The following is a 20,828-nucleotide window of genomic DNA, read 5'->3' on the forward strand; positions in this document are numbered from 1 at the left end:
ATTAAGCCTAGCACACTATAATTAACTTAATGAGATACTTTATTATACACCTATTAATATAAGTATTTTTTCTAAGGACATTATTAACTCACTTAAAAGTGACTTAAACCAATAAAAACATATTTGAACGATCAATGGCTCGCGAAGCCTATCGATATCAGTAATGGGATCTTTTAATGCCTATAAAATATTATAGGTTTACTTATCTCTGATAAAGACATTTCTTTATCATAAAGTAAAATATATTGTACTGTTTCTTGTTTGTGCAGACTAGATTGAGTCAAATGAATTTTCTAATGATAAGAAAATGAGAATCAGAAATGGTAACATATTAATAATAACGAACAAAATCAATATATGTGATTTATTCAAAAATATATTTGTTAGTACATACATTTAATAACAATTTGTAAAACTAGAGTAAAATAAAATGTTTAAGTATGTGCAAGATACTCACTACTTTTTAGTGACAAAATATAACGGTAAAACTATCTTCAACAATCTTATACAATTTTATATTTTTTAAATACTAGTTTTAATAAGTAACGCACAGACCAATTGATCTAGATGCTAAATCAGAGTCAACAAGATATATGAATGTGAAATTATGACTAAGCCATAAAAAAAATCTCCTAGTCTTATCGGTCGGTAATCGTCTACTTCAGTTGCACCAACACCATAAAGTATGTAACCACTGCGCCTAAAACCTGGAAATTAATCGCAAAATATATTATTGAACACTTTCATATTGAGACAGAAATTAAGGTATAATTTTTTTTCAACTGAAAACTTCTTTAGCGGCTTTGTACACTTTTTGATATGCGTGTGGTTTGAGGGAGGTTTTCTTGAAATTGTATGAAAATATGTTTGGGATTTAGTGAACATTTCAAAGCAATTGCGAAAAGTTGGAATTAGATTTTGTAAAAGCCAACAATGTGTGTGTGTGTGTGTGTGTGTGTGTGTGTAAAAGTTTATCTAGCTGTAGCATGTATAGTTTTTGAGATACCGGCGGGCCCTCAGACCACGCACATCACTTTTTGTGATGGTTAAAAAATGTTAAGCAAACTCGCGTCACACGTGTGAACTGAAAATTCGTAAGACGTCAAAAATGCACAACGTTTTTCACTACTGGCGGCACACCCAGAGTGCAACGCGTTTTTTTTTGTTAAAAAAATATATGTTCAAGTCTTTAAAAAATTAAAACAATTTTTTTTCTTAACAGTATATCAGTCTCAGAATTTGTTTAATATTACTGATACAATATTGGTTGATTAATACTTACAGAAGCGAATAAATCAAGTGATACCGTGAAGAACTTGGCACCAGAAATACTCATAGCTTTCTGACATTGTTGGCACACGATCTGCACGAAAGTCTTCGCCTCCTCGGATCCGTCGTACCATTGACAAGAATATGCGGCTTCCATCACTGATGAACTCTAAAAAAACACATAATTAAAAAATGATTATATATATTTTATTGTAAACAAGTCAAAACAAATTATAATTACCTCTTCTATGAGTCGGTTGCCGAAAATGCAAAAGTGGAATACTTGACCAAGAGTATAACTGAGGTAACCAATTGTACTAAATGCGTACACGTTTATACCGTCAATCTGTAAAAAATATAAATAAATAGTTATACAAGGAAACGAGGGATGTCTGCAATCCATACTTATATCAAATTTAGAATACGCATGGGGTTAAAGTTTGTATGAAAATCGCACCCAATACATTTAGCCGCCAACGGACCTGCGGGCAACAGATAGAATAAGATAGTTTCGAGACGCTAGCAGAAGCCTGGTTCGTAGCTCTTTCTCATATCTGAGAACTGCTTCTCAGCCATACAACGTCGGAGCTCAGGGTAGTCCGCATATATTTATCACAATCTCACCTTAGTCGCTTGATATGCCAACAGAGTCAGGGTGATGGTAGATATTAACATGTGGAATAGTAGAGCTGTACCGTAAGTGTCACCTATGGACGTCACCAACCTGAAAAAATGCTTTCATATATTCAGTTACACTAAAATATTCAGAAGTCCGTCGCATTACAACACCAACATTCGCGCATTTTTCACTTTACACTTTTCTCTTCCTTGATCTTCCTTTATTTAAACACAAGACAACTATCATTCTTTCACAATATTATCAATCGATTCTTATAATTGTCCAATTTAAAACACCAGTGCTCTCTCATTGAAGTAAGCTGTATGGAAATATTGAAAATGTCAACTTTCTCTCGTCTACTCATTCACTCTCGGTCACTTCATAGGTTCAAGCTGCCTCATACGTTTTCCAACGCATTGAAAATTGGCTCACTCAAACGTGCTTTGTTTAAACATCATATTATGATTTGAGTTTAGCAGTCCCTTTATTTTAATTACCTGCGTTCACAGCATTTTGTGCGAGTTTCCAATTTGAAATCGATCGTCGAAATCTTTTGCAGTATATCACACAGTCAACCAAGAATGTAATTGTGAATGTCTAACGTTACACACCTTACAACATGTTTGTGCCTCTCCACCCAATACTTGATGGCAGACCGCGCTAACATCTCCTGTTTCTGAGTCAGTCCGTTAGGGTTAGTATTCTGCTGGCCAAACGTCTGGAGCCTTCCACCGGCACCTCGCAACGTCATCCCAAAGTCCTGCTGAGTGGAATATATACCACGAATATCTAGGTCTGTTGCCTCTGGAACTTTTTCTGACTTTTCTGTGGGATTGAATTTTTGGGTAGTTAGGTGGTTGAACATGTGTTGGTCAAGTGGTTAAGACCGTCAGCTTTAGATCGAAAGGTGCCATCTCTGAACCCTGTACGTACCACGTGAGTTTGTATACCAATCTATGTAGTAGTTTTTAATAGGCCACTGCTATGTCAGATGCCTTAAGTCGACTTGAATAACATCTGACATCAGTGATAGTAATAACACACTCAATAAGAAAATAACTTTTTGACCTAATCTGATCAAAAAGTAAATGTAGTAAGAAAAAGGTTACTGGTCACCATTTATTTAATGGGAGCGTGGTCGTCAATTAGAATATACGTGCGTAAGGTAAAAATGGAGGAAGAAAAGTAGGGGCCCTGCGCTTCAACGCTTAATAGCTGAAAAAGCAATCGAGAAAGACTGGCTCTTCAAGTGTGTCTTATGTGTAGGGGACAGAAATTGATGTACATAGGTACTTCTGGCTTTCTGCACGTTTTGGTTGACTGTTAGTACAATAAATGTATGTAGAAATAAACAATCACACATCACTGACCTGTCGATGAAGCTCTAAAAAGTTCAGCAGTATTAGGTCTATACGTGTCAAGCGACGCGCTCAGCTCCATCAGAGGTTTCATGATTGCTTTCAAATGCTGCAACTGCTCGCAGGCAAAGATGAGCCACGAACAAAACATGACATCCATCAGATTTGCTATCATCATGGAGAAAAACAGCCAGTACACCTAAAATATAAACCAGTTTTTTATTATTACAAAAATTTTATTTTTGACTCGATAAAAAATATTAATGTCCACCCACAGGGAGTGTTATCTGCATTGAAAGTGAGACGACAAATTGTGTCTCCACCGTAGGACCTGGGTGCACCATCTGGGCACGTTTATTATTTAAGCGTTGTCATGGAAACTGAAACGACGACGTGAAAACTGAATCTTCACATCTGTGGTGTTTTATCTCCCAATTTCGGGCGTAAAGTCAATCTTTATGTGTCCCAATGTCCATGTTTAATCATTCACCATCATAGATCAACAAATAAAAAAAGTCAACATAGAGATGGGTTTACGGCCGTTTCGATATATCGATTTCAGTCATTTATAAAAGGACCGATAGATGGCGCTAAACTCAATTTAGAACCCGCTATGGTTTGGTTTATGCACGATGTAATATATAGATTGTCGTTATTTACCAAGTTAAAATTGCCTTCTACGTTTCACACATATTTTTGACTTTCCTGAGTCAGGCACACCTACTCAGGAATCGATCAACGTGACTCAATCTAATTGAGTATCAAATTACAAATATCAAAACAATTTATTCGCTATCTATATATATTTTAATACAGGTAGGTACAGGTATATTTCATGAAAGTCGGTTCAGCAATAAAGGCCGGTCTAGGCCGAAAGCTGCAAAGTGCTGCATACGCATTAGGTATTAACAGGAATTATAGAGATTTTTTTTCTAAATTATATTCAAAGTTTTTTTTGTTATAAATAAACTAATGATGTAGATAATGACACGCGATATCTGATGATCAAAATTGGAAACTATTGAAATATATTAATTTGAAATCTAATTGTTTTATCCGTATTTGTGTCACCGGATTATACCTTGACCTACATTTTTTCTTTTCTTGTTCTAATAGACAATTGATGTTCAATTTCAACAGTCTAACCTGGTAAGCAAAGGCAACTATGTACATAGATCCACTCATGGCATTGAAAGGGTACCAAGCCTTTAGTGGTAGACGAGGTGCAGGCTCGCTAATCGTTTCATTTGTCTCTTTATTTGCTATCAAACGGACGGACTCCCCGAAGAAGGTTATTGTTATCCAACCTGAAAATCAGAAATTCAATTATCTATCAATTCTAGGAAATACCTTTTGTAGTATTCGAGGGAATATTTAATTTTATTTTGGTTTTGACCTTAACTTTATTTCATTTATATTTATATTCGACCTTACATCGATCGTAGGTCATAATTGACGATTCCTAAAATATTTGGGTAACAGTCTGGTTAACACGGGACTTTGGAACGCTCTTGAACTATTGACACCAATATCAAGAACCTTATAGAATAGAATAATTTTATTTCCAAGTAAGTAAGATTAATACGAAAAAAAATACAATAAAATACATGATATATTTACAATTACAATACATATATATTTATATCCGTGAGAATTTCCAATTTCACTAGCTGCGCCCTGGGGTTTCGCTCCCTTGGGATATTCGAGATAAAATGCTATTCTATATATATAGATATCTGCTTAGCAAATTTCATAGAAATCCGTCTTGCGTGCTTGAACAGACGTCGAAACATATCTTGTTTATGAAATTAGTAGAATAGTACGAGTAGGATGGGATGTTGGATACTCATAAACAGTTCATAGCACCAACTAACTTTTATGCGGAAAGTCGGTGCATAATTAAACAAATTGATTGATTGGTGTTGGGTAGGTATGTACTTACTAATAACTGCGAAAATTGTAACCGCACAGATAAAATACAAGAGGCGCCGAATTTTCGTGAGAGCAAGCTGGTGGTAACGCGCGTCTGACTCCGTGAACAACGGGTGGCTGTTCGACTGGTTCCACACTGCCAGGGTTCTGTTAAAAGTATATGTAAATTCAGGACTCCAGCTAAAAAGTTGGGTAAAATGTTTGCCGACAGCGTGGCGCCGGCATTATTCAGAGGCTCGAATGCAATGTGAGAGGTTTGTAATGTCCGTTATGTAAACACACATTTCTCTTGATTCTGTGGTAACAATGTTCAGATATATAAGTATGTGATTCAGGGAGTTTTATCTACACGCTACCGCCGATCTATTGCGATACCTTTTATTTACCGCAAGAAAAAACCAGTAATATATGCCGAATCCAGTAAAGTTCTATGAACTATGTCGGTTATACAATATCAACAATAGTTGATATTGTATAACCGACATAAACTGTGAAAGCACCGCTGTATATCGATGATGGCTCTTTATACACCAGCCGAATTTTTGCAATGAAGGTCCTAGCCGGCGAAAAATCGTATAACCTCACTGTGCCATTGACTATTTATATTAGTAATACCACTCACCTGTAGAAGCTCTTCGAATTGAGCGCGAAAAACAGCATTTTAATAACTGTATGCGCGAAGAAAAGTACAGTGATGGTGTTCGCTGTGAGCTCGTTCACTTCGTCTGAATATTTCACCATGTTGACTGCCATGCACACATAGTTGACCACTATCAATACTGCATGCACGCTAGAATAGATCTTCCGAAGAAGCATGGACATGCCAGACTCGTCTGCAAACAATGTGCTTCTTAGTTTTCTGGATAATGATGTACCTGCCTAGACACTAGCACAACTATCACATTTTTATTAATTTCTTTAAATTAATTACCGAAAACTAAAAATAATAAGAATCTAATCGAATTATGCTGCACTAAATAAAATATGAAAGTATTCGATTTATATTATTTAACATAGTCACAATTTAGTACAAGGATTGCGCAAGAAAATTATAACAACTGTGTCCAATAAAAAAGTATGTATAATGCTTTCCAATGAAATCCTTTATCTAGTGTAGTATTATAGTTTCTTCTAATAAATAAAATTGATTGATAAAAATGATGGCACCATTGCTTGGTGTAGAAAAATACTGTTTTCAAAAACGGCGTTGCAAAAAGCAGAAAAAATTGGCGCTTTCACATCAAAATCTACGGGAGATTGTTTAAGCTGAAATGTTTGCTGTACCTACTATGAAAAAACACTGGGAAACAAAAAGTAAATAAAAAATATAATTTGAAATAGAAGATGAATTAAATATTTCCTCTATCTTCCATCTCACTCTCTCTAATCTGAGTGTTCTTCCGGTTTCTTCCGCAGCTTTTGAATATCGAAGTCCAAAGTCCACCCGCAGTCTTGTCTTTCTTCAATTTCTTTCGAGTTTTTCAAGAAAAATGTCATGTGAATGTTTATTCACATGACATTTTTCTTGAAATATCCATAGGTAGGGTGGCAAAGTACGCCATTTTATAACGTCGGCCTCGTGCATATTACAGTTAACATCAAAGATGACCGGCGAAATTTCAAGAACCCATTCTAACTGTCCAAAAATGTATTTGTGTACATTGTATTTTTGGACAGTTTGAATTTCAGGTAAGTACCTGAATAATAGTTGAACAAGAAGTGCCCAGCCGCTTGCATCAACTTGATATTCGGCATCAAGTCGGACACAAGGCCCTGTGTTTTCACTTTGTTCATCATCTGTAAGAAGATACATACATATTTTTTTTATTGAGTAAAACTATTAGTGCATGTGACTACGAGGGCTGCTATTTATGTATCCGGAATAACAAAATTAAACAAACATATATTATTACATATGGTTTTATTGTTTCTCGAAGTATTCTCCGCGATGATCTATGCACTTCTGCATACGATGAAACCAATTTTCAAAGCACTTTTTCCATTCTGATTGAGGTATGTCCAAAACGTGTGTTTTGAACGCATCAACGGCCTCTTCGCGGCTCGAAAAACGTTGACCACGTAATTTATTTTTAATGTTTGGAAATAAATAAAAATCATTGGATGCCAGGTCGGGGCTGTACGGCGGATGACCCGTCAATTCAATCTTTTGACCCTCCAAAAAATTATTTGTTTCAGCCGACTTGTGGCAGCTAGCATTGTCGTGATGAAGTATGATTCTGCGTTGTGGGTTGTTCTTTCGTATTTTTTCAAAGACTTCTGGCAAACAAATGGTGGTGTACCATTCAGAATTAACCGTCCTACTATTCTCTAGTGGCACTGTAGCTACATGTCCGTTGATACCAAAAAAACAAGCGACCATTTGCTTTAAAGTGCTTCTCGCACGAACAACTTTTGTTGGATTCGGTTCATCTTGAAAGACCCACACCGTTGACTGCTGTTTAGTTTCAGGGTCATAAGCATAGATCCAGGTTTCGTCACCTGTGTAGATATTATAAACAGCTTTTGACGTGCCACGGTTGTATTTTTTTATCATTTTCTTACATCAGTCGACACGAGCCTGTTTTTGATCTACGCTCAAGTTGTGCGGAATCCAACGCGAACAAATTTTTTTAACAATTAAATGTTCGTGTAATATCGCGTGTATACTCGTCATACTAATGCCCAGAGACGCCTCTATCTCGCGGTATGTAACATGACGATCTTGCATTACTAATTGTCGCACAGCATCAATATTTTGTTGTACCACTACCGATTTAGGACGACCCTCCTTAATTTCAACCGTGAGCATAGACCGTCCACGTTGAAATTCCTTAAACCAATAATACACAGTGGTTTTCGATGGTGCTTCATCTCCAAAAGTTAAAATCAGTTGTTCGATGCACTGTTTTTGAGTTAATCCACGCCGAAAATCATAATAAATCATCGCGCGAAAATGTTCACGAGTTAAATCCATGGCAATGAAGACAAGCTATTTTCAAAATTGGCGCCAATTGAAAAAAACAAATGACAGGGACATGAAAAATATTTATTCTCTAGCCGAAGAGTTCTATTTTCAAATGTTGTAATTACTTTTTAAATATTCTAGAATTATTGGCCAGTTCCGGATACATAAATAGCAGCCCTCGTATTTAAGCCTTTGGACCCTGAAAATGACAAATTATCGTGGACTACATGCGAAAAAAATGGCGTCTTCATGCCGCGTCTGGCGTCTATCGATAGGGTTTTATTTTGCAAAGAAGATCTTCTTTTATACTAATTACAAGAAATTATGTTATTTTGTCTCGTGGTACCTCGAAAGTATGAAATAAATAAATATCTACTGAGTTAATTACGAATTATATCATCATCAATTGGCTATCCAACTAGTGATACTCTTGCATCAGATACTTTTTTCTAATGTCCACAAATTTTTATATGGAGCTTGTATGACAATAATGTATTGTGATATTTTGGAATACGTGACTATTTTGAAGTCAAAAAGCATTTCTACTTTAATGAGACCGAAAAAGTAGTAAATCTTGGAAGTAATAAAATGTATATATCGTGTTTGATTATATAAACACATTCATACTTGTTGTTTACCCAGTCGACTTTCAATATAATTTAGGATTATACATAACGAATGTTTTAAATAATTAACATTACCTTTAAGTTTTATTTCAATTGTTCCGCTGTTAAAAATGATAACTATATCTTTATTCTTCTCAATCTCAGAAGAGAAAAGTATAAAATTACATGTTTAAAACTTCGTTCCAATCACTTAAAACAATCAAGCAATTTTCGAAAGACGTCCTATGCTTTCATATAGTTTCGATCGAGTGTCCGATTCCATCGATTTTTCCGTTTCATTGTCATTACAAGTTTTGCACTGACGTGTTCCGTTTCAAAGTCACACTTTTCAGTGAAGATATTAGGGCGCGTTCACATGAACAAATTCTTCTTCTTGTCGAGTCGGAATATCTTGTCAGACAGTGTTCGACAAGTCGTTCCGACAGAGTGATCTGATACTGATGATCATACTGATAATCGCTCTGTCGTTGCCCTCATTAAAGTCCTCCATTGTGAGGATTTGAGGCAGTTGGGGGACAGCAGGAATAACAAATGAATCATATATTAAGTTAACTTATTTTCTTTGGATTGCCTTCTGTGTGAAATTATAAGTAGTATAAAAATAAATAGATTCTAAAAATCATAATTAATCAAGTAGATAAATAAAATAATAAAATATGTGAAATGTGTGTTTAAATGTTGTAAAAAAAAAAATACAAATTCACTCAAATGTGAAATGTAACAACATCATTTTGTAAGTTTGATGTTCTTTGATTTCTTTTCGCAGCAGAAAACTGAACAACGCGGAATGACAGCTGCTACACATTCAGATGCCCGGACGACTAGAGCAGAACTAGTTTTATTACCCATTCAGGCCTGAAGAAGCATGTGAAGAAAAACAAAAGCGAAATCGCTTTTGTTTTTCTCAGACATAGCTATATCCCATCCATTCCAAGTATTTAATGGATCTCACTGACAACAATAAAAGCTTGTGTCAAAAATGTCATTTTTGTAAAAAAAAACTGTTGTTGTTTTATTTACTTTTTAAATGTGAATACGCCTTTACCACTGGGAATAAACATGTGTATTATACAGCCCAGCTGTGGTTTCTTGCTTTTATTTATTAATAATACGACTATTAAGTGGTAGGTAATACGGCTATGTTCTGTGTTACATCGATCGCTATACCTATTCAATATTGAACCAATTTCTGTTTACATTGATTTGTGTGTCTTGTTCGTTTGCTTTTTAATCTATGCTCCTGTCAAATATTGTCTGATGGCCTATTAAGTTGTGTTTATTAATCGTGTGTCATTTGTTTTTACTAGGCCAAAGTAAGTAGGTACAAATAACTTTGCCATGTCTTTTTGTGATTTTATAATAATATAAATTACTAGCTGCGCCCCGGGGGATTAAATACTTAGCTTGTGGTCCCGCCTTAGAATAAGACCACTCCAAATCCTCACTTGAATGTAGTAAGAGGCGACTAAGGAACACATGCCTTAACAGCTGATAGGTAACAATAGCATCCCGAAAGAGGGTTGACGTCAGACATGGAGCTGGCTATAAAGACACGTCAGGCGTCACAGCTCCGAATGTAACTTGGGATGAGAGAGAGAGAGAGACTTGCGGGATTTTAGTGTGTAATCTCCCGGATTTACTCAACCGATTAAAAATTAAAAATGAAAATCTCTAGTTGACAATATATTGTCAACCATGCGGTTAACTGGGTCGTTATTTTAAATTGTCAATTTTGCTTCAGGCCAGTTTCATCAAGAATTCAATCAACTACTCCATTACCTTCTAGTGGTCTGGTATATACCTGTGTATATTACAGTCTTTGTACATAAAGTTAAGGGCGGGATTTATCAATTTTATCTTAAAAATACTTTTACTCAAAGGAAAAGTGCCTCTATTTGGTTAACTACAAAGGTAGAGGAGGTGATGTATATATTTAACAGTTCAAAATGTTATTATAAATTAGCAGTCACTTAATTCCTAAATTGTTTTCATACAAAAGTTTTGAGATATCCGATGATTTCTGCCTCGCGGTATACCCGGAAAAAATTCCGGGAGCCATCGGTCCGGTGTCGGTGAACGCAAAACACGACGTTCACTGGATAAGGGTTAAATGAAAAAAAATGAAAAAATATTTATTTATTACACTTACAGAGTGGAGACTCCGCTTTTCCATGGGTACAGTTTATATAAAAAGAAGCTTGTAATTGCAGATCAGAAAGTATGTAGGTATATAGGTAGAATGTACGTTACTCTATGTGTATTTATATTAATAAATATACCTACAACATAACTAATTCGCAACTGTTTTAGGAAATATAGAAAATATAGTTTGGTTTTTTTGATGTCTATGAGACTACCTACTATGTTTCAGATGGTTAAATAAATATTTCTAATCTTCAAGATTTTAATTAAATTTATATATTTATTATTAATTTTTTTGCACAAAATAACAAAAAAAAGTTATGTACAAAACGACAGAGCCGCGGTCAACTTTTTATGTTTTATACACGTATATATTTGTTAATACATACACATTAATGTTATTTATATTTATTTGTTATACTTATATATTAACTAATAAATAAATTTTGATTTGTATAACATTCAACAAGTGATTAGTACGAAATGTATGTTAAGAAAGAGTAGGATTCTCTGACACAAGCATATTTTTGCTTAGTAGAGAGTTCTTACAATATGTGTCTTTGTACACTTTTAGTTAATGAAATAAACGATTTTTTTTTTCATTATTAAGAGATTATGTAATTAAATATGTTCCTATTAATCTCTCATCAATGGACCCAACGTACATAAACTGATGAGGCTATAACATCGGACATTAATGTTTGCGTATCCTTGATCAATATTGGTCCGGCCTAATCAAGATTTTCTATTAGGTGAACCGACGTCAGTTAATGAACCTTCGTTGCTATAATAGCTATATTATTGTCATTTATATTACTTTCATATATTATTCAGTACAGTCTACTACTCTCTTATCTCTCACTTCCACTTGTCAAAGTCTGAAATTGATGATACGTATATAATTCAAAATTTAGGATATCTCAGTATTTTCAATAAATATTATACTTATTTGTTAAATTATATTATTAACAAGATAGGTAATGCATAAATGATTGTGATAATTATAACATTCAAGGTAATTTCAGCACACACTGAATGGAATTTTATGGGGTTTTCATAGTTATAATAGAGAATGGTCTAATTTAAAATCTGCTATAGGTTTCATCGCGATACTTTGCTTAAAACCCGAAATATACTTAGACAATGACAAGAGTACGCTATACATGTAGGTGAAGCCGCGGGAAAAAGTTAAAAAATTGTTTTTGCATTGTATGTGCCTCGATCGTTTGCGATGGATTTTAGTATTCATAAAACACAAAGGTATCTTGTGTGAGCATTATGTAATTTTAATATCAAAATCATCTTGCTAATAATAAAGCTTATTAATGAAGGGTGTTTTAAAAGTGAGACGAGAACTATATTATATTATGTTGCAAAGGTATGTGTTTCATGAATTATTAATAACCCAAGTAAAACTTGCAGCGCTGCGGTGTGTGTTTCGAGTTGAAATAGTCGAAGAGCTTGGCTCCAAAAAGGACGACAAAGTTGAACCTAACGTAAATTTAGAATAAGAAGAAACAGAGGGTCCTGCTAATCCATACTAATATATTATACATGCGATGTATGTATATCTGTTCCGCTTTCATGGCTAAACCGCTAGACCAATTTTGATGTAATTTGGTATGCATGTAGTTAAAGACTCCCGTTCAAACTTACTTAACAGGCTACTTTTTTTCTAATTAAATAATGATATATCTATCTATTTATACACTTTTAAACATGTTACAATTACTTATTTTTATGTTTTATACACGTATATATTTGTTAATACATACATATTAATGTTATTTATATTTATTTGTTATACTTATATATTAATTAATAAATAAATTTTGATTTGTATAACATTCAACAAGTGATTAGTACTAAATGTATGTTAAGAAAGAATAGGATTCTCTGACACAAGCATATTTTTGCTTAGTAGAGAGTTCTTACAATATGTGTCTTTGTACACTTTTAGTTAATGAAATAAACGATTTTTTTTCATTACTAAGAGATCAACCCTCGAATGACTATAATAGGGGGTGAAACTTTATATATACTTACATAATTACTTGCTGCGGCCCTACAGGTCTTGGCCTCCACGACTTTCTCTCATTTCACTTTGACCTCCCGGCGCCAAATAGTTTTACTTCTACGGGATCTCATATATTCCGGAGTCCATTTAGTGATAGCTTTGACACAGGTCTGGTGTCCCCATTCCAAATGTCCCGCCCATTCAAAATTGTGGTTCCCTTTTGATGTTTTCATTTACTTCTTTACAATTACACCCAAAAGTATAGAAGTTTCGCCTAATGGCAAAAAATCGTATTGGGTAATACGATTTAGTGGAATTTGTGGGAGAGACTTTAGTTTCTTGAGGCAGAGGTGCACGGAGGCTGTAAAGAGAGCTAAGCAAACGGCTGAGGGAGGTAACAGGTGACTATTGCGCGGGTATCTTTCTCACACAGCGAATTTCCATTGATAATTTAATTTAATTTAATTTATATTACTTACATCCGTCAATGCCTATCTCAGTTCAACACTTAAATACCTAAATTATCTCTTGGCTCTTATACTATACTACCGAGTGCTGGAACAAGTTTAGTTAAATTCTGTCTGAACACTACAAAATTTACACAATGCACATTAATGTATTAGTTTATTCAATATTGAAACAACAAACTAACAGCATGTGATGTGTTCAATTATGGCGAATTTTGATGTAGTTTTAATTCTATCTATCTAGGTACCTTTGCTGCCTTGCTTAGCTAAGGAACAATTATTGTTACATTACGTACCTACCTACATAAATATTAAATATTTATTGTAAACCAATATTGTACTCTAGTTGATCTTAAAAAAATGGCTCGTTAACAAAAACTTTTATAGTCTTAGCATTTTCATTGCCGTGCATTAAATATTTGCATGTTTTGTAGCTGTTTTTTCACATTTGTTAGGCAACATCTTATATAACCATGTTTTCGAGCAAATAATGATTAGTGATGAGATCTCTTTATGATTTTACTGACATAAAGAATTTAGAAATTTAGTTCCTGTTTGTCAACTGCAGTATTAGCAAAAACAAAACTATCGTTTTGCCCTAAAAGGGAACTAAACCGTTGGACTAAGAGTGAGTAATGTGAAGCGTTCGGTCATAATGGACTCCGGGGACCCATTAGTTACCACGTCGCGTATTGTTCGTAGCCCCGACAAAGCCTTTAAAACTCAAACCAATTCTTCTTTTTGGATATTAACAAAGCTTTTGTGTGAAATGGCGGGGTGAGATAAAAGGCTGGGATTATATTTTGCCGTGATGAAAAATTTTAAATTGGATAAATGCTATACAAATCCAAAATCATGTTGATTTACAAAGAGTATCTAATAACTCCCATTCCGGTAAGCAAAGAATTTAGAGTAGCTGACGCATGCGTAAACGTAAGTTCGTGAACTTAGTGGCTCGATAGTTTCATCGTGGAACTGCTATATAGCATAGTTCAACAAAAAAGGTGTTAGTGACAATGCGTATTTTTGACATGTCAAAAATACACTTTTTTTCCCGTAAGTAACTCTAGACGTAGGTTTAAAGATCAGCAAGGTTAGCTGGCCTGGTGATGAGTCGCTGTCGAATAATTTTAAAATGAAATTTCAAAGTTCTTAACATCGTACGGCGTTCTTGATATCCTATATCCTAATATATTGTGTCCTAATATATAGTGTTTCTTGCTCGTAGTTCTCTACTCCAAGGTGTATATCAAACTGATAGATATCTTCATATGAAAGTCAGCAGATGTCGCTTCTATCTGTCTGAATATTCCAAGTTCAGTGGGATCCGGATATTGCGTTATTCCTTGCAGGAAGTTACCCTACGCCCTACATCTTCTTCACAGTCGTATTCCTCATGGCTGAGGGTCGTGGTCATTACGTGGAATGAAACACACACAACAACTTTTTTGGCATTATTAATGGAGTGGTTTGCCATTGCCTTCTCCATTTCACACACAAGTTAATAATAATCAACCAGTGTGCAGGTTTCCTTACGATGTTTTCCTTCACCGGATACATCTAAGTACACCTTTATTACAGAAGAAGTTTTTACTCAATACCGTAAAAATTCGAATACATAATATGAATGTGATTGTATATGAGTGGAATCTTGCAACTCAATTTTGTACCAGATATCTTCAACCGACTGAGCTGATTTTTTTTCTACGCGTTTAATTTGAGTGACAATGCATTATTATGTAATGTATAATGTGATGTCATACCCAGGATCCGCTCCCGACTGGGGAATTCCTCAACACAAAATGGCTTTAGTTGTAATGGCAATGCATTATTGTGATAAGCAATATCGTATCATGATTGGATTTACTGAAATTATAAGGTCATTAAAAAGAACTTCACATAAAATTTGTTCACAACATTTTATTGCACCGTGTAACAGTTGTATAACATCAGTTATTTATCTACATTATGATGTGTATGATCGTTTAACATTTGTTTTAAGCTCAAAACTATACAGTTATGTACCTAGTACAAATAAGTAAAAAAGATCCAATCAATAAAGCATATGTTTTACTTAACTTACATAAAAATATAATTAAAATAATTGCAATCTGATAGTATTCATAGCTACCTAACGTAAAATATTTAAATTAATAGTCATCACAGAAAGTTTAAAAAAATAATTAGATTAAAAGTAACGTGAGAAATAGACATTGTATATTTGTTTGTAAACTCTTTCTTGCACAAAGAAAACACCAACAAAAAAAGAAGTAGGTAAAAATAGAGACGCGTACATAGGCGGACTTATCCCAGAAAGGGATTTTTTCCAGTCAAACAAGAATTAAAAATTAAGAAAAATATATTACAAAAATATTATTTCACTATGTATGTCATTATTTTTAAGCCTCGAAACAAAAAGAGGGGTGTTATAAGTTTCATCGCTAAGTGTGTCTGTCTGTGTACGTGGCACCGTAGCTCATAAACGGGTGAACCAATTTGGATGCGGTTTTTTTTATTTGATATAAATCTTTTATGTGACGGTTCTCAGATATGTTTGATCAAAATCGGTTCAGCCGTTCAAATGTTGTAGCAAAATGAATATTGAAAGTCGGGAGTTTTTTTAATTTGTCCAACGAAACAAACTTGTTCACACTGATGTGAAATAAGGCTAGGTAATTATTTTATATCTCACATAAAAAATAATATACAAAAGTATTAAAATGCAAAGAAAGGTTACATAGGTAGTTTTCTAAAAGTTTAAATAGAGTAATCACAAATAATTTATTTACAACACTGAAGGAAGCACAAAGGTTTGAAATGCACAACACAGAGTAAGAATTTACAGATATTACTATGATTTCGGTGGTTAGTGATATAAAGTACAACAACAAGTTTCTAGTTAAACTGTTTCAGTTTCAAATTTGCCTATAAAATATTACGAGTGAAAGAATAATCTAATTAAAGTTTTTTTCTCTCACAAGTCTCATTAAATAAACAATCTTACCATAAGTCGTCTTTACAGCAATATGTATTTTTAGTAAATTAATTTCACTGTTAATAAATGTTTTATTTTACAATGCTTGTGATAATATTTAGTTTATTTTCGATAACAATACGACGAGTAAGTACTGTGACGATCGTTTACATGTTAAGACTCGAAAGAAAAAAACCTACTTTACAATGTCCCGTGTGAAATAAAATAGCAGATACACTGAAGCTAGCAGACGAAGCGAGTCTTTTGTTGTCATCTCTGTTCCGCATTGAGGGACATTTATTTTTTTAATTTATTCATTGCAAAATATTTATTGCTTAGAACATTTTCATCAATGGAGGAAATATCAAAATTGAAATGTGTAATCATCAGCTACAAGAGTTCAATAATAAATTAAGTCATAGGTAATTAATCATAAAAAATTAAGAATTGGAAGTCATTGGGAAAATCGTGTCAATGACACTTTAAAGTTGCCACAATAAAATAAATAAATAAATAAATGTATCAATGCTATTTTGATATTCTCTATTTTCCCGTTGCATAGTGGGAGAACCGATTTTTTTTTTAATTGAGCATTCTCAAAATGTTATTCTTTATAAGATTGTAATAATTCTATTACTTTTAAAAAATATAAGTATAGTATGTGGGTACCTATTACGTAGATTTGTTTTATTATTTATTTTTTCACTCTAAATAAATGTAAATAAAAATTAGACCCAACGAAAGTATATCGATTATTAAACGGTTTTATTTAGCTTGTTTAATAATATAGAATTTAACATTTGCAATACGTAGTCAATTTGGAATTTTAGTATTGTAAGAAATAGCTATAGTCAAGGTAATTTTAGTAGAAAAGTGTAAAAGTACCCTGGGAAACAATGTTACATGTCTCTAATGGTAAACGCCTACATAATATATTTTTAGATCCTAATCTAAATAAAAGTATAAAACAATGTAAAAATTATAATTTTGTGCGAAAATCACTATAGAGTATAAAATTCTACTTTTGTTTGTGTCTAAAAGACAGACATAGATGTGGTTTAATGCTTAGAATCACAAAACTGTAGAATCAATCATCAGTGAACAATAATATCAATATTAATCACAGTAATTTTCAAGAACTAACAAGAAACATGCACACTTTTTTGGTGATATTCATTTACTAACGGTACCTTTTTATGACGTCATCGACAGACAATGAACTTTCCCATAAAGTTTGAGCTATCAACCCAGGTGTACAAATTCACACTGAAAAGTGGAAAAATCAGTTCGTTTATTCTATCATAATACTGTGTATTTTTAGCAATTTTCAACCAATTACTTAAGTAGCAGAAAATTTAATCTCATTTATTTTCCAAACATTTTAGAAGATATTGCTAGTTGGCAAAATTAGGTAAGTACTAAGTTTCCAGGCCACAGTTTTGAAACATGAAAATATAACTTACTTTTACTCTCATCGAAATTAATTTACAGAGGTCGCGTTTAAATGTCTTTCTAGTAAAGATTGTTATATATATATACGGCTTAATAATTTCACTTATTGCAGATTTCTATGTGATCGATTAAAATTAACAAATAAATAAAGAAATACGAGCTATCGTACAATATTCCTAATTTAATCTATTATATTTTCCCATTATATTTCTTTTCTTGGCAACAATAGTAAATGAATAAATTTATGAATCTTATGAACAAAATATTCAGGCAATCATTTTAGGTTATCAGTGTAGCAGATTAATACCAACTTTCCACGTTAATTTATAATATGACTGACTAAATGTCTACTTCGCCACAATGTGTAACATTGGCCTACACTCAGTGCTAAGCTATCACGCAGCGAGTGTCGTGGGAGCCGGCGGCCCCTCCCGCCGACGATTCTGGGGGGGGCTCTGCCGACCGCCCGCCCCCGCTCCACTCCAACGCATCAATCATCTCCATCAACTCCTTAAAAACAGCTATCACTCTCCAATTATATTTCGCCGAGCACTCCACATACCCACATTTCCAGTGTTTACGAACTAAATTAACGATATTTCGTCTTTTTTCCCTGGAATCGCCGCAAGCGCTTTCAGCTAATGCAAGTTGTTGCAAGCCGCTTGCAGCCGACGGTGTGTTGCTGCACAGCAGATCCTGTTTATTACCAACGACGAGTACGGGAACGTTCCTCATGTCCCTACTTTCAACCATTTGGTCTCTCAATGTCCGTATGTATTGGAAAGTCTCAACATTTGACAGATCGAACACGAGAATGTATGCAGTAGCGTTTCGGAGACCGTAAAATCGGTAATGAGCCCACTCGTAGTACGAGTTTATGGGAAAGTATGGTATAACCGGCACGTCTGTTATTTTGACTTCGTAAAGGTGTTCGTTGATGATCACCGAGGGGTAGAAAGTGTGTTTTCTGTCTGTTGGCACGTATTCTTCGGAGAAGTCACTCCACACGAATTGCTGTAACAAAAGTTTTCAGTTCATTATAGAGACCGGGTATAGTCCATATATCCTAATCTAACTAAGTATAATGGGGCGAAGCGGATGACTCGGCAGAAAAGAAATCTTACTAAAGTATTAGTTGCGCTGCTCTCGATTCCTGTAGGAATTTTGTGGTAAGAAGTATATTCGTAAGTCTAATTGTATGCCAGATTTTGACAATACCACGCAGTAGTTCTAGCATTAACAAAACAATACATATAAAAATTTCTTAAAATGTGTATTTATACTAAATTAATAAACATATTTCCCACTCTAACAATTTTCATTTATTTTATATAGAATTGTTTTTATACAGACCCCTTAATTATAATTTATACTGAAGGTACATATGGGAAGCGTATCTATTTTCTCTTTATTTACGTAGGACTTTTGTTTGAAAACATGCGTGTTAACTCGGTGCTAAAATTGTTCTTATATAGCAAACAGCGTTATCTTCTCTTCAACAAAAAATTACGTATTCATATTATTTCGCTTTTAAATAGTTAACTGGAAGAAATCTTTCCATGGAATTAGTCGCCGGGTGCTAGTGCTTTTTCTGTTTCTTTTGTCTTTGTGTTTTCTTACACAATAAAGTTATTTCAAACAAACAAATTATCTAATTAACTATGTAGTAAAGGATTCTTTCAATTTTCGTAAGTATTGGTACGCACTGTTTGTACCTTCGCTTGTCCCAAATACCCAAAACACAGTGGATCTCATTTTCAGATCCACTTAGGATCTTAAGCCGTAACCGAGTTAGTTAATGGATAGCCCAAGTTTGGGACCCTTAATCAAGATTCTAATGAATGAATCTTATACAGAGGTTCTACCTCACGTATATAAATAAGTTTCCTTCAACTGGGTAACATTTGCTTTTGTATAGCCAGCGGGCAACCGCATTGGCGATCCAATGCGGTTATTGAAGCAGAAACTGACTTTGCCCAGCAGTGGGACTCAAAATTGCGCTAAAATATATGGTCAGAAGCGGCGGTAGACAAAAGGTGAAAAAAAAATCTAACTAACAATGTAAATCATTTCACTTTACTTATTCTCAAAAAAAAAAAAGATGACAACATTCGCCAGGTGAATTTTAGAAGCACGAAATCGAAGTCCACTTAATCGGTTTTCTCCAATATTTTTCTGGATTGTTTCTGCATTAATAAAAAAAAAAATAAGCGTCGAACGAATGCATCGATCGATCGTTTTTCATTGGTAAATTTGTTTCAAAACAAAATGTATGAAGTGATCTTCGATTGCGTGAGAATCGGGCTCCGAATGCACGAGTCCATGAGATTTGAACCAATCGACCACCGTCAGACTTCTCGTAACACTTCAATTGCGTTGTCGTGGTTTTCAGGGCTATGAGGCTGTGGAGTCAGGGGTCAGCGTAAAAAAGAAACCTTACAATTTCCAATATTCGGCTGTGATTTTACGACCGGTTACCAGCCTAACTTTAGCCCTCTTTACGAATGTTATTTTTTGTCAGCTTTGGCCGCCGTACCTGGGCTATGTGTCCTTTAGTCACCTCGTACGACTTCCACGGGAGTATATGGGGGGCTAATTTAGGGCGGAACGATACGCTGCAGTACAAACTATTAATAATATAAGCTATTAATTACGATTAATAGTTCAAACCATAATTGTCAATTAACCCAAAATCATGGCCACCCGATCTTAAACTAATTAAACTACACCAAACTGCGTCGTTAATCAAGCATGTAATTTCGTAATCAGGAGCCAAATCAGCTCACTGGATATGACAGACTTCACTGGAACAGTAAAATAACGCCTTTAATATATTAAATTTAATTACTCTGTTATCTTAATTTTGATATCGCAACGTTATAGAATGTTTTGATTGAAATTTGATTTATTTTTAAGAGTTATTTGTACTGTGAGTCCATTCGGTTTTTGCGATATTTTCTCTCAGTCCCCAAACATAGCCAGCTTGTGTAGGTACTAGCCTAGTAAC

At 34.2% G+C, this 20,828-nt stretch overlaps 2 protein-coding genes across 3 annotated transcripts in view; both read right to left on the reverse strand.

The window, feature by feature from the left end:
- Positions 1 to 349: 349 nt before the first annotated feature.
- Orco (Odorant receptor co-receptor) lies at positions 350 to 8,988 on the reverse strand. Its single transcript, XM_053761481.2, has 11 exons — positions 8,845 to 8,988; positions 6,876 to 6,975; positions 5,801 to 6,011; positions 5,189 to 5,325; positions 4,393 to 4,553; positions 3,259 to 3,445; positions 2,500 to 2,713; positions 1,894 to 1,993; positions 1,511 to 1,615; positions 1,283 to 1,438; positions 350 to 707 (listed from the first exon to the last, which is right to left on the reverse strand). The coding sequence occupies exons 2-11, from the start codon at positions 6,973 to 6,975 to the stop codon at positions 657 to 659; spliced, it is 1,422 nt and encodes a 473-aa protein (XP_053617456.1). The 5' UTR covers positions 8,845 to 8,988; the 3' UTR covers positions 350 to 656.
- A 6,312-nt stretch (positions 8,989 to 15,300) lies between these two features.
- Positions 15,301 to 20,828, reverse strand: part of LOC128679384 (uncharacterized protein) — a 41,737-nt gene continuing 36,209 nt past the window's right edge. For both annotated transcript variants that reach the window (XM_053761577.1, XM_053761576.2), the window contains one exon: positions 15,301 to 18,835. In XM_053761577.1, coding sequence (XP_053617552.1) covers positions 18,209 to 18,835 — 627 coding nt within the window. In that variant the 3' untranslated portion in view covers positions 15,301 to 18,208. The remainder of the gene's footprint in view (positions 18,836 to 20,828) is intronic.

The sequence above is a fragment of the Plodia interpunctella genome, chromosome 21, assembly GCF_027563975.2.
Source record: "Plodia interpunctella isolate USDA-ARS_2022_Savannah chromosome 21, ilPloInte3.2, whole genome shotgun sequence".
NCBI lineage: Eukaryota > Metazoa > Arthropoda > Insecta > Lepidoptera > Pyralidae > Plodia > Plodia interpunctella.